Source organism: Prunus persica, chromosome G3, assembly GCF_000346465.2.
Source record: "Prunus persica cultivar Lovell chromosome G3, Prunus_persica_NCBIv2, whole genome shotgun sequence".
Classification (NCBI taxonomy): domain Eukaryota; kingdom Viridiplantae; phylum Streptophyta; class Magnoliopsida; order Rosales; family Rosaceae; genus Prunus; species Prunus persica.
Window position 1 is genome coordinate 10,959,456 of NC_034011.1, and position 22,058 is coordinate 10,981,513.

Consider the following 22,058-nt stretch of genomic DNA (forward strand, 5'->3'; position numbering starts at 1 on the left):
GTAATTGTCATTCTCCTTCTTGGATTCTTTCAGCTTTCTCTGTTTCTCCAACTTTAGATTCAGAGCCTCTTCTTCCTCTTCTTTCTGCACATTTGCTTCATTCTTCATCAACCCATCTTGGTTACTTGGCACAGAAACTAACACTGCATCCTTGGATTTCTGCAACTTCTGAAACTTGAGCAGAGATTGATCCCCAATTCTCAGCTCCTCAAGCTCTGCCCTTGCAAATGGGTTTTCAAGAAGCATTGTCTCACTCCCCTTCTGATCATCAATTGGGGTAGCTTCTTTCAGTTCCATGGTCGCTTTTAGAACAATCTTCCTGGGCTATCTTCTAATTTCGTCTTCTTCTTTTAGCTTTCTTCTAAACTGAAATGTAATGCCATGCTCCCTGTGCTAACAGAATTGAGATTTTTTATAACTGCTTTCTGTGCTATATGGATCAGATAGAGGAGTTTTGGAGGGAAAAAACCAACCGACCGAAACAGGTTCTGGGCTTTTATGGACCAATCACGCTTCACTAGTGGGCTTTTATAATTTTACTGTACTGATCAAAATTGAACTTAATAAATGTAATCACTCTGCTAGATTTTCTATTGACCTCATTTGGAATCTCGTTACACAAATGTACAAGTTTAAGTTTCCCAAGTATGGGTTGAGCCATAATTAAAGATTCCCAAATATCTTGGGGATTGAGCACTTAGGTGTTATCGACACTTGAGAGAACTCAATCCCACGCAAGGGCGGAACTAAGAATTTTTCAACGGGTAGGCTAGCTAAAGTTATTAGCTTAAAATCTAATGCTCTTTTCTTTTCTTTTTTATAATTAAAAAAAAAACTTACAATTTCTATAATGTTTCTAAAAATAAAAGTATACATTAAATCATATCAACCATGCTAATTAATTGTAAAGAGTGATATGATGGCCGTTAACATGAATATTGACAACAAACAAGCTAAGGAAACATTGGGAGAAAATAGTTAAAGGTAGAGAGTTCAAGTCATGAGTATTTATTAAGGGATTATGTTTCTTAACTAAGCAAACAAATTAAATATAAGATGATTATAGACCTACAAAGTTGTATGGATAATGGATTACTAGGCTACATTTAGGTGGACTAATAAGTTTTTATGGAGAGAATTATATTAAAACACATATAGCATATTTAATTTTTTTTTTAAGGGAAATAGCTTAAAATGCCATTAATTTTATAATTTTTTGTGAAAATACCACCCCTCCCCTAAAATTTTAAAACTATCACCTATAAATACATTTTTATTGTTCACAGATTGCACACATATAACTTTTTAAAGAAATTTTGGTCTATCTCACCTCTATTGTTTCTCTCTGGTGCAGCTATATGTCTCTCTCTTTGCTCTCTTTGTAGCACAGCTCTCTCTCTCTCTCTCTCTCTATAGCTTCGCTCTATAGCTTCGCTCTCCCTTTGTCTTTCCCTATTCGCTCTCTCGCGCAGCTCTGTCTTGCTCTCTCTTTTGAATCACGAACCCTTCCCTTAATCCCGTATTTTAGGTATGTCTTCTGAATAGGTGCTTGCAACCTTGAAGCTCTACTGGATCGGCAACCTTGAAAAGGTAGGGTTGTTGGTTATTTTCTTAATATCTGTGGGATTATGTGAAATAGGTTTTGTTTGATTGCTTGGGATTCTGTTAAATTGGTTTTGGGTTTAATTGCTTTCGGTTAGGTTTTTTGAATCTTCATGCTCATCCATATGGGTTTGACCAATTGCATTTAGATTGATTTGGATATGTGAATCTGAAAACTTGGGATTTTCTGTTTGATGTAGTGGATGCTATTGTGTTCATGTTATTTTGCAGTCATATTGTTGTTATGTTGCTGTTATATTGTCTTTATATTGTGTTGTATTGCCTTCTTATTGTTTGGTTATTGTGGTTGTATTGTGGTAATGAAATGTTGTTTTGTCATGGTCAGAAATGGAGACAATTGTTATTCATGTTTACTACAATGGAAAATGGGTAACCTCAAAGAAGATGTGCAAATACGAAGGGGGTGACTCAAAAGGCTTAATAGTTCCACGGACCATCACATTTGCTGAACTATTGGATCGTGTGCATCAAATTGGTAATACAAATTTGGTATTTTCCCAAATTTTTAATTTTATATGCAGTGCTTTGTATTTGTTTTTCGGTCGTATCACGTTTCTATATTTTCGTTGTTCTTCAGATTTTGTCATTCTCAACCTTTCTTTGATTTGAGTATATTCGGAAATTGGGCATTTCCCAGTAAGGTAATTTTCTGATTTTCCAATTTTGCAATTTCGTTTTCGATGTTTTTAAAATTTTCAAAAATTGCTTAGTTACAGAATCCATTTTTGGCCTGAAATCCAATTTTATTGCTATTATTGTAATGCTCTAAATTACAGTCAAAGAGTAAATGGTGTACATACCTTCAGAAGTGATGAGCATTCCATTGTCTCATAATTTCTTTTCCCTCCAAGGTGTCAAGCGTATAACTTCCTTTGCCGCCAAATTAGTTGATCATGTAAGGGCCTTCCCAACTAGGTTTCACCTTCTTTGATCCTTGCCTATGTGTTGAAATGAAGGCTTTTTTAAGCACAAGGTCCCCAGGTTGGAATTGTCTTACTTTGGCTCTCTTATTGTAGTATGACATCAACTACTTGAACAATGGCATTTTCTCGTTCTTCTTCAAGCATGTCAAGGTTGACCTTCATCTGCTCGTAATTCTTATCGATGTTGCCCACCTCGATACTCATGGATGAATAGTAATAAGTGAAGGAATGATTGCTTCAGTTCCATAGGCTAAGTAAAATAAGGTTTCACCGGTTGATCTTCTTTTGGTAGTACGATAAGCCCATAGGACTATGGGCAGCTCATTGACCCACTTTTCCTCGGTGCCTTCCAATCTATTTTTAGGCAGTCCAGCACGATTTTGTTGGATGTCTCTACTTGGCCATTCCTCTTCGGATATCTCAGAGTTGATAAATGCTATTTGATAACATATTTGGCAAGGAATATGGTGATATGCCTACCAATGAATTGGGATCTTATGTCTGTGACCAGCGATAGTGGGTAGCCGAACCGACAGATGATGTTTCTCTAGATGAATCGTTCCACATCGGCTTCTTTACTGCATGCTCGATCTCATTAGTAAATGGAGAAAAGCTCACTTGGTCCATCTCGAAGTCGGTTATTCACGAGCCTCTCGACGTCCTCTACTCACAAGGCTTGAGGCTCACGTCGGCGTCTCCCATGACGTGGGTGTCGCTGATCGACCTCCTCATTGACTCTCTAAAATTGATCTTCTCAGATGTCCTGCCTGCTCGGCGTATTTTATGTGGCTTGTCACTATGAATTGGCTCTTCTAGTGCGAGTCGGAGAGCACTTCAAGTACCTCATGAGGAGGATCGTGGGGCTAATCTCTTGTGGGCCTAGCCTTAGGAAACACTTCTTTGAGGGCCCAGACCAGCATGAACATCAGATCGCAGGCCCAAACTCTTTTGCACATTGGTCCTGAGACCTAACCTCAAACAAAGATTTGATTTACTTGGGCTGGAGCTCACATATGCTTGTGACACGCAGAGTGTTGGGCAGCATGTTCCTGTCATCCTCCTCGCTTGTTAGTTCCTGCTCGACCTGCATGGGACCTCCTAAACTGTCTACCAGTGCTTTCTTCCATCCCTCTCTCTTCACCATTTGATCTAAGGCCAAGGTCTCTGACCAAGTCAATCTACCTGAGGAGCTATCCAACCAGGTTGTTTTAGTCGTCTACTCTTTGAGTGATAAGTTTGGAAGGATTATAAAAAAGTTCAATAAATCTAGGTGTATTAAAAAATTCATATATTTGGAAGGATTTCATTAAGTGATAAATTTTTGTAGGTTTTAAAGTGAGAGGTATAAATAACGAAGACCATAATGAATCCAACCTCCCCTCTAAATATTTCATTATACGCTAGTTTTTCTCTCTGCATATGCCCTAGCTTTTCTCTCTGCAGAAGACGAACAGTTTCCTCCATCTGTGAAACGCTCCCTATCTTTTCTTTAATCAATACCTCGTTGGGTTTTTTTTTTCCATGATTTTTGTTCATCGTACATTTTTCTTATTATTAGGGTATAGTTTGGGTTACATGTTTTACTTGTTATTAGGGTTTAGCTTGGGGTTGGGGTTTATGCTTGTTATTAGGGTTTATGCTTGTTTTTCTTCTCAAATATCTATTTACAACTTTATAAGAATTGTTAGCTGAATCACTGGACAGGAAATTGAAATATAGGAATTGATAGCCTTTTTATAATTGAACCAAAATAAAAAAATAAAAAAGAACAAGGGAAGTTTTGTTAAGATGTGACATTCATGTTCATAAGTTGTCCATGCAACTTCTGAATTTGTTTGTGAACATATACTGTCGAATGCTATTGGTAACATTCATGTGTGTATTCAATTGTGTGGAAGAAAAATTGAGACAATCTGATAGTGAATAGTTAAAGGGTATATTAGCAAAAACTTTTGCAATGGAATGCTATTGGATGCTACAGCATAAGCCAACATAAGATGTGTTTGTTGGGATCTATGTTTGATGACGTACAATTTTTAGGTACATTAGTTGTAGATTTTACTTTCCCTTCAACTAATTAAGTTATCCAATAGTGAATAGTTAACGGGTAAATTGTTAATTAAACAAATATAATTATCTTTCTAAAACTCAAAGCAAACTTTTTTTCTTTGAGTAAAAGGAAACTTGGCATTGTTTTGATAATTATCTTTCAACGTCTGTAGTATTTTATGGGTTTTGTATATTTTTTTATGCTCTATTTATGATTAATATAATAAAATTCATAGCTGCACCACTCAAATAGAGTCTGAAAATGCACAACAAATAAATAGAAAAAGGAAGAGCAAACAAGATTATGACGCTTGGAGTGTGGAAGACAGTAGAATGTTACTGCAATTCATGGTTGATTCTGCATCTCATGGATGGTGTGTTGCTAATGGCATGCTAAGCAAGGCAATTGTAGAAACCAAAATACTTCCCAAGATTAATGAAAAACTTAGATGTCACAAAACCTATTCTCGATACCAGAGTCAGTTGAAATACTTTAAAAGAGAATACCAACTATATTCATAGCTTATCCTTCACAGCTCTAGGTTTGGGTGGGATCCAACCACAAAGAAATTTACTGCTCCTGAAGAAGTTTGGAAAGACTACTTTAAGGTTAGGTTATTAAATTTTCTTTAAATAATTATGTTTGGTAACTTAAATACATAATTCTATTAAATTTTTATTATTTTATTAATTTTGTTATAGTCCCACCCAAAACACACAAGTATTCAAACAAAAACTTGTGAGGACTATGAGGATCTGCAAATTGTAATTGGGAATGCAATAACTATTGGAAGAAACACATTAGGATTGGGTGATGATACTGATGCAAGAAATTTTAGGGTGGAAGATAGACATGTTGGAATAAAGGACTTTATTTTTTATGATGAAAGTTAGCCCTTTATACCAAATCATAATGAACCACCACACCAAGATCCACCACTTGGACATTCTTCTTCATCCTTACCCTTTCAGGCTAGAAGAAACGAACTAGAATAGATTTGGAAGAGAATGTTATCTCAAATGAGACCACCCAGCAAGCTATAGGAAGAATTAGCCTTAGCATTGATTCAATTGCCACCGACTTCTGGGGAGTCCGTAACCTATTGGCAAAAAGGAAAAAAGAGAGAGAGCAGCAAAATTTATGTGGGATGCCATTAAGGAGACCTCAAATTTGGATGAACGTGCCTGTTACAAAGCGCTTTCTTTGTTGAATACTAACACAAAAAAGGATGCATTTTTTAAAATATCCCCTGAGAAGCACTCAAATTGGATATCCTACAACTTGGAATGAGTGGTTTTTTTTATAGAGTTTTTGGGAATGACTGGTTCGTTTAGAATGATTGGTTTTTGGGATTTTTTTTTTTGTTGATAATGCAAAAGGATTTTTGGACTATTTGTTTTGTTTATCAAACATTGTTGTTTATGGAGGGAATATTGTGGGAATAGTGTTGTGTAGAGATTTCTAAAAACTCTACAACCAAACTTTGAGAGTATAAATCACCTAGCATGCCATATCTAATATGAAATCAAAGGAAGAGCAGAAACATTAAATAAACTAGGGATTCATGCAAGTCTTATTTAGTCCCAATCTTTATAAGTCTATGCAAGTGTGCACCAAAGACTCTCTAAATCTGATTTGAGAAAAAGATAAGATGTTCATACCCTTAGAGCGAATCTTGAAACCAAGAATGGTGTTCAAGTAGAGGGAGTGGTCCCCTTGTTGTTGGCTCTCCCTTTGATGTTGATTCTCCACCTTGTAGCTCTTCAAATAGGTACAAAGATATGCACTTCCCCACAGCTCTTCACCAAGGATTGAATGAGATGAGAGAATGAGTAGACAACAAGTGAAGAGTGGTACTAGCAGCCTCACTTGATGTGACCGGTTCAAGGGGTTAGGGAGAGAGAGCTTGATGTTTTCTCTCTTCCAATTTCACTAACTTGAAAAACCCCCCTTACGATGGTAGGATACCATAGCTACACACTTATAGAATCAAAAATGCCACAAGAGTAACAAAAATACCATCATGCCCCAGTGTAGCCGCACCCCCCCTTGTATGTCATCTTTTGTGCTATCTTGGTCCGACACATTAATCCTATAATGTGTCACATATGTGCCTAAGTCTATATGGTCAAATTCCTTTTGAATTTCTGAGTCATATGAGACCTTTAATTAAAGTTTCATAACTTTAATTGAATAATTAAATTAATCTAATCAATTTAATTACTCTAGTGACTTAACTAATTTAATCATTCACTTGTCTAACGAGTGTTGGTCCCTGTAATCCTTAGTTGACCTGTCAAGTGTCGAGTCAACCGTTTGACCTTTGACCTTTGACTTTTGACTTCAACTTTTGACTTTCACATTGACATTGACCAAGTCACAAAATCATTCATTCTCTTCTTAATTTCCCAATCAATTCCTTTTCGATGTGCGATCTTATAGGTTCTAATTAGCGAGACAGTGGGTATGAAAGATTCACTCCGAATCAAGTGTGAATTGTATCCCTCCATACAATACAATTCTCCCTATTGGCGAAGACTAATTATAATTAGTCCTTACAGGGCTTCCACAAGCCATGAGTGACAACTAGCAGTATGTCATGGCTACCCAAGCTAAAAAGAATTCATTTAGATAACCTAGTTATTTTTTGAATACAATGCAATTCGATCCTTACCTAGTTATTTTTTGAATACAATGCAATTTGATCCTTCTCTAATTCAATACTCTATGTCATATTCTCGGAATATGGTAAACTTGTGTCAAAATCCCTAATATGACATCCCTAGATTATATGATTCAATTTGATGAAATTGCAAACGTTCCTGTTTCCATTTCCATATGATACTTTGGCCAAAGATTCAAGAATCATATCTTTCAAGTATTCTCTCTTCTTACCAAGAGCAGAGATTCTTTGTTGTACATTCACATGTCTCTGCGCACATGCTGAGAATCCTGAGGAACACCTTTAAGTCACGTTATTTTGATATGACCGTATAGTTCTCTCAAAGAGAAACAACATATACACAACTATAATGTCTCAGGTCTAAAGATTAATTTGCATTATCACAACTTAGAATTCTTTGTTTGACACTTGTGAGTAAGACTTCCATACAAGAATTCTAGAGTTGATCGCGTTCAGTGGACTCCATCTTCTATAGAGCACCTACATATCTGTCTCAGTGTCTCTACACGAATGACTTGAGACTAGTCATCCTCCCAATTGAGCAGACGTAATGTATACCAGTCTTTGCAGGTCACCATTATCCAATTGGGGATCTTATGACCAGGAACATTTTAGGATACGATATTCATATGTATGGGAAGGTCTCGTGCTTCTAACTTCTTTAGACCACTTTTCATTTATATCTTAATCCATGGACTTGTTACTTTGTGTACGTTATGTATCTAAAGCAACGTTCTTACCCCTTTGATTATTATATATTATTTTTTTAAAATTATCCAATTTTTATATTGACTTCTAGAACATATATCTAACAGTTTATGTTTAAATACTCTATTGGTTATTAAATAATTGATTATTAATACATCAATTTGTTTTGCTTTTCGGAATCCTTAGTTTCTTGGAATTTGATTTTATTTCTGGATTATCTTGTAAAATATTTATTGCTTAACATGTTTTAGCTCCAATGCATATGTGTGACTTGCAATTTGTATATTGTAGCTCCAATGCATATTCTTCCTCTAGTGCATATATGACTTTATTATAAATTGTGTTTGTAATTTGTTTATCATTTTATTTAGGCTGTATCAATATATATAATGGAAGTAGCAGAAATTAAGAGGCAAGAAATTAAGGAGGACGAAGAAATTTATGAAACAGTCTGGAATTTATTAATGGCAATTCAAGTAATAGCTCATGCGTTGAATGAGATTATCATGCATAGTGAAAATATTGAACGTCCATTAACCCGGCGACCAAGTACTATGAAAGGATATAATTATATACATCATTGAATGATGATCCAAAGGATTTCCGACAAAGGTATAAAATGTATCCTGATGTGTTTCAAAAGTTGTACAGTATTATTAGAGGAAAAAACACTCTTACAAGATACAAGATTCATTTGTGTAGAAGAAAGGCTTGCAACATTTTAGCTTATTGTGGGTCAAAATAATAGATATTGTCTAGTACGTGATACATTTGACCGATCCCACTTCACTGTTAGTAAAAATTTTAACAAAGTTTTAAAGGCCTTGAACACAATAGTACCGGAGATGCTAGCCAAACCTGGATCCGCAGTACCAACTAAAATAAGGAAAAGTACAAGGTTTTACCCATACTTTAGGTTATATGTTGTTTGGTGCAACTTGTTTTATTCAAATTGTTTATGTTTAATAATATCTTTTAAACTTTGGGTTTATTTCAGGATTGTATCAGAGCTATTGATGGCACACATATTCCAGCAATGGTAACGGAACGCGACATAAGCAACTATCATAATCATCATGATACGATATCACAAAATGTATTAGCATCTTGTAACTTTGATTTGGAAATCATATATGTCCTTACTGGGTGGGAGGGCTGAGCTCATGATTCAAAAGTACTACATGATGCTTTAACAAGGAGGAATAAACTTAAAGTGCCACAAGGTATTTTTTTAATTTTTAATTTGTTTCATTTATAGTTTACATTAGGTCGTACATTGGATACTAAAATATGTGTAATCTATTATTAGGTAAATTTTTCTTAGTTGATTGTGGATTTCCAAATCAACGCCAATTTTTGGCTCCATTTTGAGGTGCTCGATATCATCTCCAAGAGTTTGGTGGTCAAGATCGTGAACTTGCAAATGAAGTTGAGTTGTTCAATCTTCATCATGCGTCCTTGAGGAATGTCATTGAGAGGATATTTGGTATATTTGAATCACGATTCATAATTTTCAAATCCGCTCCTCCATTCCCATATACGACACAAACAGAGCTAGTGTTAGCTTCTGTAAGACTACACAACTTTCTTCAAAGAGAGTGTAGATCTGACAAATTTCCTATTGAATTGGAGAATGAATCTTCTTCATCTTCATTGTTACCGGTTAATGAAGGGGATCCTGAACTAGGTTTCCAAACACAAGAACAACAACGACAAAATGCTAATGAATGGAGAGTTGGTATAGCTTTGAATATGTGGAGAGATGCTAGGCACAATGACAACAATGAGAATCAAGGATAATGAATGAATGTTGAATATTTTCCTTAAACTTTGCTTTCAAATTTGTTATACATTTGTCACTATATTTCTTCTGAATTTTCTCTTTTTGTTAAACATAATTTTTTTTTTAATGAATTTTGCTTTTTGTTAAAAGAATTTCATTCATCATTACTATGTTTGACCAAACTATCTGGTCAGAAATCAATAGGGAAGAGAGTTTATGTATTTGAAGTCTTCAGTAACCACAAGAAGAAAAAAAAAAACAGAAAAAGATCAGTTTATGTATTTGAAGTCTTTCGAAATCATGTAGCTATTGCACTATACTTTTTATATAGAGTGCCAAATGACAGAGCAATTAGAAACAAATGTCCTAAAAAAAGAGATCACTACTTACTGCTCTGCGGAAAACAAACATGCTTCTTGGCTTTTTGATTGTCTGAGTAAGAATGCCAAAGTTAGCAATCGTCTAAAGAAATATGTTAAAGAAATTATGGAAGTCTGGAATAAAAGCCATACAATCTTATAACAAAATTATACAGAACTCTTCTTAAGTCTATGCGAAATCTAAAAGTTCCATGGAGTTCCATGAAATTTGGCACTTTAAAAAATTCTTTTAAAATGCTCTAGAATTCTAATTGAATACACCAACCCCTTTTATTTCCTCAATTTATAACTTTAATTTCCCATTTTGTAAGTTTATTTCCACAATTTTTAAATAAAAAAAGTCGTTACTCAACAAGTTTGGGCTAGAGGTGGGCTCCACTTTGCCACATCAGCATTTGAGATTTGTGGGTAGAAAGCCACGTTTGTGAAGTGACTAAAACACCCTTACCACATCATCAAAATTGATGGAGTTTGGATGAATATGACAGTAGAGGCAATATAGAACACCGAACTTTGATCAATACTCAATAGCGTTTGATAAATAAAAAATTAAAAAAAACTTTGATCGATAAGATAAAGTGAATCACTTTGACTTCCAAGAAACAAAGTAAAATTTGACCATACTTTCACGATAAATAAGTCTTTTGATAATAACCCTCAATGTGGATAGTGGAAAAACACGTAGTTAACCAAAAAGTATTTTCGCTTTGTTTAATAAAATTTAAACACGTGGAGGCTGGAATGGAAAGAAAGGCCAATGAACTAACTGTCTTACGTTTCTTGGACCTCTCTCCTTCATATTTCTTTTGTGTTCCGTGTCTTGGTCCGTAGTTTATTATTTCTTCTAGCACCTTTATAAGCAAAAGCCAAAACCGAATTGGGGTTTATGCGTAATCCTTGACTTCTCAAGCTTTTGGGCCTCTGCGTATATACATCATCTGATTCATCTCTCCCAATTCACAAGAAGTAAGTTCTCAAACTTCAATTTACATACTGACCATCAAATTTATTTTGATGTATACTTGATCATGATTACAAAAGCGTTTCTGTGCCCTGATCATGCGAGCTGTTTTTTCAATTGCATATTTGGTTTTCCTTGTTTCATGTATATGATTAGTTTGTTGCGACTTAGGTTTTGTGAAAAGCTTTTGTATCACCGTATGGTGCTGGGCCTGTGATGTGATTGTTGTGGGATAGCTGAAACTACTGTATAGTTCTCACGGTGCCAATCTTGATAATCAAATTCAAGGGTGGCGCTTTTGTTTTTGGTCCCTGTACGAAGATAGCTGGAAAATCATATAAATGAGCTACTTTTATTTGTTTCCCGGCTCTGTATCCTCTGATTCTCTCTCTCTCTCTGGGGTGAATTTCTGCATTATGAGAGACGAAAGGTAAATTAATTGAAGGACTCCATCTGGGTTCAATTAATTGTAAACGGATTGGTAAATTAATTGAACATTTTACTCTAGGTGGGTTCAATTAATTGTAGATAGATTGCTTTGCATTTCAAGTTAAGGATCGTTAATGCTGTTGCTTCCTGAAATAGGTTTTGGTTTTCTATTTTATTTGATTATTTGTTATGTCTCTCAAATACTAGGCCTTTGGTTTTGCTTCTAAAGTAATTATAGGATGCTAAGACTTCCAGTCATATAATGATAGGATTTTCCATGGAGACAAATTAATTGTCCTATACTCTATCCATGTATATGCAAGTCTTCCATGTCGGTTGTGTTTTGGGCTGTTGTCCAGTCAAAAAATTTTAACTTCTATTTCATCAAGGCCATACCCGTCAAGCCTTATGTATGATGCCTAATGTTAGTCCTTGTTTGAGGTGATGTACAGATGGTAATTGGAGAAAGTTACTGTTCTAATCAGTTGGTTTGTTTGTCTGATTTGTTCAGTTCACCAACAGAAACTATGACTTGGTTTCCATGTAGCACACTGTTAATGATTTTGGCTGAGACTGGGTGTAACTCTACTAAAATTGATTTTTTATAAACAACTTAGTGTCATTTTGAGAGACGGAAAGCATCCGGGAATCGACTAGACTTGAAATCTTTAAAGCTACCGTAGACATAGAGCATAAGCTAGAATGCTGGTGTATTACCTGTTAGGTATTTCCTGGTAAAGTTTGTGTCTTTTCGTAGGTATCATACAGAGCCAGAATGTCTCATTTGTTCCATAATAGGCGATTTAGTGTTTCAGAGATATTTCTTGCAGCTCTGGTAATAATTTATTCATTAAAATATTTATATCCAAAGGCCATAACTCTCTGTATGCATTCACACAAATGCTTGAGTATGCAAATTTTATCTTTCCCTTCGGCTGGTGTCCAGAGTGACTAATGGCTGCGTTTTGGGAGAGGAGAGAAGGGGAGGGAGGATATATGAAATTCTTAATTTAGCATTTATTTGATGATTGCACCTCCATGCAATATGAAAGCACAACAGAATTAGTTTGCCTTTTGAAGTGGAATCAGTTTTTGCATTACAGAGTTTGAATGTAAAGGGCAAGCATTACCTGAACTTGGTATAGGAGATATTTATTAAATTTGTTTCTATGTTGGAAGATCATGATTTTCAACAGTTGAACAAGAAGTGTGTTGCAGTGCATCTGTATTGTGATTCTTTTTATTTTTACGAATTAGACCATGTTATGGCGTTTGCCTTTGTTAGGTGCCCCTTTTGGGATATTAAATAATAGCTTTTTGTTAATTGATAATAGATCTCACTGTTGGAATCTTTGGGTATCATCTGTTACAAAAATTTCTGTACATTTGTTAAAGACATTCAAAATGGCTTTTTTCAATAATTTTTAAATATATTTAAGTCAATGGCACGCGCTCAACAGCAGAAAGAACAAATTCAATAGACCCAGAAAAATCAAGCGCCATTTTGGTATAATATTTCTGTTTGAATGCTATGTACATTTTCCCGTAGGTAGAAGCTTATAATTTACTCAAAAAACATTTTATGGGTCCTTTGCTTCTTCTTCAGATAAGAGTCATTTTTATGTATTCTTGTGAGCTTCTTCTAAATTTCATATGATTTCTTGCAGATGAATGCCATTTTGATATAAGAATTGATTACCGGAACTACAAAATAGCAGAAGATACACGTATTCTGTAAAGTTTAATTCATGATCACTATGGATGTAAATGGTATAACCTGGGTTGGGGGTGTATATGAGAAATTCGAATCTATGTGCTTGGAGGTGGAAGAAAATATGTACCAGGTAAGCCCTTTGAAGGTATTAGTCTTTTTCTGTCCACAGGATTCCTAAGATAAGGTCCTCATCTATATAAATGGAATGTTTGCCATAGACTGCTGATCTGGAGGTGTTAATTCATAAGTTTACAGTTATTTCTTCGTCTTCATCCTCCTTTCAGCACTTATTGACATCTTTTTCTTGCCTGTATTGTTCTTTATACTGGTTATTTATTTTACAACTATATCTATGATCATCTGTTTCAGTGCCCTATGCCAAATACGGCTTTATGTGATTTTGTGTTCATCTGAGACAGAAGTCTTTTTAATTTTATTCTTGAGTTGCTCTAGTGGTTTCCTTTCCCATTAACTGATATTCTTGCTCATTCTTTTACTTGGGACAGGACACAGTCAAATTTGTTGAGAATCAGGTACAGACTGTTGGTGCAAGTGTTAAAAAGTTCTATGCAGATGTAATGCAAGATTTGCTCCCTGACTCTTTGATGGATCCAGAGAAGATGTCAGCCTGTGGTTTCCCTGTTGAAAATATTTTTGATGTTGATAATTCTAAAAGTTCAAGGATTACCAAGAAAGAAGAACCTATAAAGGCTAATGTTGAACACTTAAATAGGGATTCAGAGGTGATATCTTCTGTTAAGAATAAGGGTGTGGACCATAAACCATCCTTCCGTGAACAACACATGTATGACTATCGCACGCAATCTGCAGAGAGTTGTGCGGAGGAAGCATGCTTGGACTTGTACTCAAGACAAGACCATGATGGGAATATGTTTAACAATACAAACTTGGCTGTCAAAGAGAATCCAACAAAGCACAGATGTCCACAGGCGATTCCTCCTGCTGAAAAGGATTTGGGCAGACAATCATCATCCTGCCATGAAACCCATAAAGGTTCATGCGAGCATATAGATACATTTATAACCCCTTCTATAGATGAAGGTATGGCATGTGACTCCACTAGGGAAGGTCGTGTGATTGCAAATGCAAGCCAATGTACTGCTGATGTTTCAATTGGCTGCCACTCATCTGATATGATTGTTTTGGATAAGTCGGATGCAAAAGAATGGAATGAAATATTAGATTCATCCTTTGGTGGCTTATCATTAGAACCAAATGGTAACTACTTTTGGACCCTGTAAAAGTGTATTGTTTTTCACCAACCTTGATGCTTGTTCACTCTTTATTTCGGGTTTGGCAGCTTCAGACATTTGTTTCATCAATGGGGTGGTTTCTCTGGTAGGATCCTCTCCAAGTGGACAAGTACAGTGTGAGAGATATGCTGAAAAGGAGGTCTCAGCATCTCATCCTGGTACCACTGAGTACATCTCATTCTGATGCACATTAACCTTCTTGTTCTTGTTATTGAGTTGAGGCAAGATTTTGTTGATGTCGGTTTTAGATTGACAATTGCTTGATGGAAAGTTATTGTGAAGATAATAACTCTGACATAATGATGGAGATATTTTTCTCAACTCTGGACCATTATATATTTATGTTCATGTGGGATCCAGATTTTATGTGGGTCCATGATAATCTGAAATCTCTTTTGTACACGTGAATTTGTATACTTCACTTATATGGGTTTTCTAGATTGTGTACTGGTTCATGATAATTTGAATGTTCTTTTGTACATGTAGTAAGTAGTAACTGATGACTGCAAGTTTTTCAGGGGGATCACATGACTCCAATTTGGATGCGATTGAGAGTAATATTGTTGTTGTGCAAGAAATGGAAACCATTCAACAATCTGCCAAGGCGAACCTTGAGGAGACTTGTGTGATGGTGACTGGTGAGGATGTTCATTTTGTTCCTCACATGGAAGGCAAGCGTAGGCCTTACAAGGTACACTCTCCATCCCTCCCACCCCTTCTTCTCCCTACTTTCGCTGGCTTTAATTGAGACTTCTTTTCTAGAAAAAACTTCAGAAAGCCTTTTCCTCAAGAATGAAGTCTGCAAGGAAGCAAGAATATGAGCAGCTTGCATTATGGTATGGGGATGATGCAAAATCAAATTTGGAAAGTGAAGACGGTGTACTTCATTCTATTACTATGGAGGAGACGAAGAAATCACCATCTCATGATTTTTGTGAATCTGAATGGGAGATTCTGTAGGTACCCTTGTAAAAAGCTTATGTAAATAAACCACCTCACCGCAGCCTCCCCTTGCTGATTATGGTGCTGTCCAAAATTCCTAGCTTAGGATAAAATTTGTACCGAAGTGGGTAAAATTCCCAACGATCAACTGCTCTACCGGGGAGTATATTAACAATTATGTAGTCTCCCTAAGATAAAGTGCTTGGAAATGTTATTTATATTTTAAATGGGACCAAGCCAATTGAGACGTACCTTTGTAGTCAGCATTGTTGATATATTGTCTACTATTATGCATGGTTAAACTATTGTTTGCGCTGCTATGCTGTCGCTTTTGTGGTTTTCTGGTGTTGTATTTTTTTTTTTTGTTTTCTGTGTTGAATTTGTGAATGGAATCTGTTGAACTTGCGTAAATGGTTCAACCAAGTGCCTAGAGGGGAGAACAACTTATTCAAGTTAGAGTTATTATGTTTACTCTGTGGTGCTAACATCTTCTTCATGGTTTTTGTGCTGATGGCAAGCGACTTATTGATATGCTTGTTCATTAATGTCTTAGGACTTAATTGAATTCAAACACATCATAGGGATAAGGTCTTAACGCTGAAGATAGTGATTTTCTTTTCTTTTATTTTTTCTCTGCCTTTTCTAAAGCACATACAGAGCTTTTGCATCCATACGGAAGCCGAATTATTTATATGATTTAGTGTACTTGATTTTTGTAAAAACGTGGTCTGAGATTTTAGTTTGCCTGCCAGTTTAATTTAGACAGGCTACTGGGTCATGCTGATTTATGGCACCTACAGGGCTTGCGAGCTGCTTAAGTTAAACAGTTAAACTTAATGTAGCCTGCCTTTTCTGTACATTTCATCCTCTCTTATAAGCCCCTTCTCTTATAACTCTGTTGAAGGAACGAAGTATACAAAGTCTACTAACACTCATGACAGAACAAACAAGCAGGTCTTACGAGCTAAGAATGACTTCGGAAGTGTCCAAGAGCAATGAAGCATACAATAGCCTATTCCAGGTATCTGGCAGGCCAGGCAGACACCAGTGGCTGCAATCAGCAGAGGACTCTGGTCGTCTTTGTTGCATAGCTAACTGCTTCCATTGCTTTGTCTTGTAAATCATTGGGTGTGCATCTCTTCGATACTGAGACAGCTTCGTAATGTTCAGGTATGTCACCGGGGTCTTCATGCGCTGGATTGTTCTCTCAATGGCTTCTATAATTTTTCTGGGAAATGTTGTTTCATAGGAATCGTCCGTGATGGGTTTGGTTTTGTTGTAGCACCAAAGCTTTCCCTTGTGCTCTGGTGAAATGCTCCGGAAGAAGACTCTGGTTTTGGTCACATCCACATTTTGATCAATCCAACTTGCCCAGGTATTCATAGCCTTCTCAAATGCTGATTCAATCTCCATATTCTCCACCGTTTTTCCCCCATTTTGAAACAAGTCCCATCTGAAAATCTGACATCCATTAGACAAACTCTATGATAAATATTCATTGATTTTCTTTAGTGGAGAAAAAAATTAATAAAGAAGACTTACGCTTTGATCTTTCCATGGTGCACCCACCAGTGACCGGTGTTGAATACCATAACATCTGCCCCGATCCACTTCTTGGCTGAGTCAGCAACTCTGTCAAGCCTAAGAATTCTAGCACCATTCTCTTGGTTAATTTCTAGCTGCATTAGAAATGGGCTCCAATAGAACTCAACAGAACAGTTATACTCCTGCAGTAATATAGAACCAACCAACCAAGAATCTCACAGTTAAAAAGGGTTCACCAGGAGAAAGATTCTACAACTAGAAGCACTTTGAAACCAACCTTTGCTGTGAAGACCTTGTAGATGCCACTTTCCACATCAACTTGGGTTTGAGAGGGAGGGAGAGCTGAGTAAAGTAGACAAGCTAGAGATTCCCACTGGTTTCTGTTGAGAGAGTCCCCAACTACTATCACTCTCTTTCCTCTAAGTCTCTCTAACATGTCTGTTCCATTAAACCTTCAACCATAACAACCTTGTTCACATATATTTTGATGCAACAAAGCAAAATGTAACAATATTATTAACACATACTTGGGTTAATTAATCAATTAGCTCACCTTGGAATCTTACACCCCTTGGCCTCCCAACTCCATTTCTCATACATGAAATCTGCCCTTCCATTCCTTTGGCAGCTGACTTGGTCACTAAGAAATGGACACTGAGCTCCTTGGTAGAAAGGGCTTTGCTTCGGATCATAAACCCATTTTCCATCAAATACATTGCATTTGTCTTCTTTATTTATCTGTTTCATGTGTTCCTTCAAGTCTGCTACTTGCAAGAGCTTCATGTTCGCGTCTGATTCATTGGCCGGTAGTGTTGATTTTATGGCTATGTTCCCAAGAGTTGATAGGTTTACCCTGTCATGGCTGTGGTTGAGAAAGAATATCAGAATGATGCAGCTTATAAAGCTTGCAGCTGTGCACAGCCTCCATCCTTCACCAATGCAGGATATGGTGTCCATTGCAGCAGTAATTAAGCTGAAGAGAGGTTTATGGTTTATTAAGTTGTTTGAATATAACTTATAAGCAATTGGGTTAAAACTAATAATCACCAAAATTGATAAAATTTTGTAAGTTCTAATCAGTGGAACTGAGTGGTTACCAAAGCACGTTCAGAAGCAGTAGCAGGTAATTAATGGTTTAGGTGGAAGCTTTAGTTTTATGACGTTTCCACATTTGGTTGGGGGTGGAGTAGATATAACAAACCATATTTTCTAGATGATGTTGATGTCTCCTCATGAATTTGTATTGGCCATTTGTCAATGGAGGCCCTCGAGGCTAGATCATGAATGCATTCTCTCCATTTGATCAATTCAAGGGAGTATTTTGTTTCTGTTTTTGACGCTCATGTGAATAATGGATATGGGATTTCTTTTCTGTGTTTGGTACACCTACTAATGGAATCAGCTTTTTACGTGAACTCGGCAATAAGTTTGAAATAATAGAATATTAGCATAAGCAAGGGGCTTATAGTTCTAGTGGTCAATAACAGTTACTCTATATCTTCGATCATGTGTTTGATTCTCCTTTTTCCCAATATCGCTTATTTCAACAACAAACATAACCTATCATTTACATTAGACTTGGCTATTCATGTTAATGGGTTGTATTCGTATTGAATTAATAGATGTTATCTGCTTATAATCATGTCGTGTTCGAGTAGAATCATTTACAGTTGTATAGAGTTCTTTTTTCTTTTCTTTTTTGGTCAAACAGTTGTATAGAGTTCGGGTTGACCCAATGTGTCAAGTGAAGGAAACAATTAACACTAACATTTCTACAATAAAAATCACATAGTATCTGCAAATCAATGAAAACCCATGAAAACCCAAACTGATTAATTTTCAAGATATAACTTCACCACATCTACTGCCATTATATTTTCACAGCTATCACCACTGTTTCAACGGCCACCACTACCACACCCCTACCACCGCAATTGTCGCCACCCCACCATCACCATGACCACAACTGCCACCGCCACCCCCACCACCACTACACCCCACCCACCCCCGCAACTATACCACCGCGCCGCCACATGACATGGTCATTGCCACCACTCTCCCCACCACCACTAATGTCTCTACCATCCCCACCACCACCATACTAATTACTTTAAAATCCATTAAAATTTTCAATTAATCTTTTAAACGTAATGTTTTATTTAATAACTCATATATCTGAGACTAAACATGTTAGACCATCTTCAATGGTTGAGGCTCTAACATAGGTTGATAGAGCCTCATTTAAAGCTTTGATGGAATCTTTGGAGCTCTAAAAGCATCACTCTCAAAACAGGAGGACTCTGTATTCGGAGTTCTATATTCTATATAATTTTATATACGTGTTATTTTTTATATTTTTTATTTATTTTTTTAAAAAAAAGTTATTTTGCTTTCATGTATATCATGATATGTTAGTTTTTTTTGTTTTGTTTTTTTTTTTTAACATTTCAACCAAAAAATTCAAAAATTGGACAAGATTTGAAAATCTCATCTATTAAAAAAAGGGAGATTCACTATAATACCCAATATAGGAGCCCAAATTATTATTAAAAAAAAACCTTATATGAAATGGACTTTAAAAACACACCCAAAGCCCATTTACAATATAACAAAGGCTTTTAACTTCTTTTAAATTACAAAAATGCCATTGATTTCTTAAAACAAACCCAACCTCAAAACCTCATAAAAAAAGCCTAAAACACTCAATGGGGCATTAAAGTAATTTAATAATTAAAATTAAATTCAATGGGGCCAATTATCATTTTTTGGGTTTGTTTATAGAAATTAAATGATGTAGGATTTATTTATAATTTTAGTGCTAAGAATGAGTATATGACTAAATATCTCTTTAAAAAAAACTTGATTGGTGCCTTGAAAAAATAAAAAACCGTCAAAAAAACCCAAACTCAAACCAGATCGTTCGTTCATTACTTTTCCTAGCGTATCAGTTACTACATTTCTAGTTGGTGGAAAAAACTGAGATATACATGCTTGTCAATTGTCAAAGTTTGCTTAGTAGCTTTCACTTATTGTTGGTCCAATTGATTAAATGGTTTCGTTTGCAGAAGCAAAGCCTTGATAGATGGTGCCACTCAAAGACATAGTGCCAGCAGTTGTTTACCCTGAAAAGGACCAGTCGGCCATTCGCATGGGCTTTGGCCTTGGAGTTTGCTTGTTGCGATTGCGAAGGTGTGCCATGGTTGGCAGTGAAAAACTCCAACCGACTGCAAAAGCGCACCGATATTGACACTAATCAATCGATTGTGGATTGGGCAGGGAACTGACCCAATACAAGGTTCTTTTCTATGCCTCAATTAAAAGAACTTCAATATTCATCTAGTGCGAAAATGGTAACTGACAGAAGCTGAAATTTAACGATAATGGAAATGACAGAAGTTTATCGGAATATTTCTCTATTCAGACAACTTGAAAGAAAAAGGAAGTACATAAACAACATAGCCTGAAGATTTCTCTATTCAGACCTGGTACACAAAATTAAAATGGAGATTGAAGATTTCTCTATTCAATCTTGTACAAAGAAAAATCATACCATGAGTTGGCATAGCAAAATAAAGAAAATTCCTCAGGAGTTGTCAACTGGGAAATTCATAGAATGAAAAAAGAAGGCTGTTTCAAGCTTTTGAGCTAGGTTTATAGTCATTGAGTCTGGTTTTTGTTGGTTGAGTTGTGTGTCCTTTGCTGATAATTTCTCCTTCAATTTATAGAGAATGGAGGTCAATTGAGTAGACCAGCAGTCAATTTGAAGTATCCACTTGACATTGGTTTTGATGAGTGGGTTGCTGAAAATATAAGTAAATCCAAAAAAGTTGCTAAGAGGCTTTGATGTGATTTGATAGAAGTTATTACTATTAAACTTAAAGAAATCCAAAGTATTAGTCCACTTGCTATTGATTGGTGAGTGACAGCCAAAAGTAGCTGACTAAAAGACAAAAATAAATGGAGAGATAATGACCACCATCTCTACTTCTTTCTTTATTCATTCTTTAAGCCCACTTGTATATTATTTTATTCTTCTTTCAACCTTGGTGTAGACTTTTCATGTGTATATTGAGCTTTGCTTTGTTTTAATATTCTTCATCATAGAGAATTTTAAATTGTTTCCATCTACCACAACATTGTTTTATTCTTCTTTGAATCAACTCACTTGTGATGAAGTGAAACTTTATTTGCAGCCACTGAGTTTCTCCTCCGAACATGCCTTGATGCATGATGAACTGGGAATGCTAGATTGATCCAATTGCTGCAGATTTCGGATATGTTTTTCTCCAGATAAGTAGGAACAACATTCATGAAGAACTTAATTCCATTTGAGTAATGGAAAATCTGATTTAGCATGGTTACAGCTGACTGGTCGTCATATACTGTTCTCACAAACAGAAATCATGATTAGTGCTCCGAAGATTCAATACTTGTGCAAATGACGCCAAATTCGGATACATTGTAGTAGGCATCTAAATGAACAACTTTCCTGAGAACGAATATTTATTTGAGGACTGGAAGCTGGCCCGAATTGGGCCATAATTAGGCCCGAATTGCCCACTGTTATCAGCTTTCACTGTTGCTGGTATGCTTCTGATGTTTGATGTCATGAGGATTCTGCATTTATCCAAATAATCCCAACTTTGGATATGTTGCAGTAGACATTCTAATGAAAAACTTTCATGAAGAAAGAAAATTCATTAGAGCATTGGAATTGTGCCGGAAGTAGGCCCGAATTGCTGCTATAAGCTTTTTACTGGCGCTGTGCATATGGTGTTTTCAGCTCTTAGGATTCCACATTTGTCCGAATAAACCCAAATTTGGATATGTTGCAGTAGACATAGAGATGAATAACTTTTATGAAGAACGAAACTTGATTTGAGCCCTGGAATTTGAATTTTAGGCTCACCTTATCTGACTGCAGCTATGCATGTCTAGCCATATTTTGGCCATTTTGATATTCATGGAACATTATCTTCCATTTTAGGCAAAAATACGATTTTTGGTACGAACAGCAGCACAGAACAACATAAACACAAGGTT

The 22,058-nt window shown here is 36.0% G+C and overlaps 2 protein-coding genes and 1 pseudogene across 4 annotated transcripts; 2 read left to right on the forward strand and 1 right to left on the reverse strand.

The window, feature by feature from the left end:
- On the forward strand, positions 1,951–9,787 carry LOC109948009 (annotated as a pseudogene).
- On the forward strand, positions 10,906–15,790 carry LOC18780902. Of its 3 annotated transcripts, XM_020559824.1 has the most exons (7): positions 10,959–11,116; positions 11,283–11,541; positions 13,208–13,384; positions 13,761–14,493; positions 14,576–14,686; positions 15,047–15,219; positions 15,291–15,790. In XM_020559824.1, exons 3-7 carry the CDS (start codon positions 13,289–13,291, stop codon positions 15,486–15,488), a joined length of 1,311 nt encoding a protein of 436 aa, XP_020415413.1. In that variant the 5' UTR covers positions 10,959–11,116; positions 11,283–11,541; positions 13,208–13,288; the 3' UTR covers positions 15,489–15,790. The 3 variants fall into 3 exon arrangements, with proteins under 3 accessions (XP_020415414.1, XP_007211812.2, XP_020415413.1); XM_020559825.1 differs by lacking the exon at positions 11,283–11,541 and having other exon boundaries at positions 10,906–11,116; XM_007211750.2 differs by lacking the exons at positions 11,283–11,541; positions 14,576–14,686 and having other exon boundaries at positions 10,958–11,116.
- Positions 16,274–18,337, reverse strand: LOC18781460 (protein trichome birefringence-like 42). Its single transcript, XM_007214109.2, has 4 exons — positions 17,569–18,337; positions 17,293–17,467; positions 17,013–17,197; positions 16,274–16,923 (listed from the first exon to the last, which is right to left on the reverse strand). The coding sequence occupies exons 1-4, from the start codon at positions 17,970–17,972 to the stop codon at positions 16,428–16,430; spliced, it is 1,260 nt and encodes a 419-aa protein (XP_007214171.1). The 5' UTR covers positions 17,973–18,337; the 3' UTR covers positions 16,274–16,427.

Bases quoted from the DNA above. Each gene is read 5' to 3' on its own strand.
- LOC18780902 (XM_020559825.1), top strand. From the start codon at position 13,289: ATGATCACTATGGATGTAAATGGTATAACCTGGGTTGGGGGTGTATAT. The intron at 14,687-15,046 runs GTACCACTGAGT...CAAGTTTTTCAG, and splicing joins GGTCTCAGCATCTCATCCTG to GGGGATCACATGACTCCAAT. The intron at 15,220-15,290 runs GTACACTCTCCA...CTTCTTTTCTAG, and splicing joins GCAAGCGTAGGCCTTACAAG to AAAAAACTTCAGAAAGCCTT.
- LOC18781460 (XM_007214109.2), bottom strand. From the start codon at position 17,972: ATGGACACCATATCCTGCATTGGTGAAGGATGGAGGCTGTGCACAGCT. The intron at 17,468-17,568 runs GTGAGCTAATTG...TTATGGTTGAAG, and splicing joins AAGGGGTGTAAGATTCCAAG to GTTTAATGGAACAGACATGT. The intron at 17,198-17,292 runs GTTGGTTTCAAA...ATATTACTGCAG, and splicing joins ACAAGGTCTTCACAGCAAAG to GAGTATAACTGTTCTGTTGA.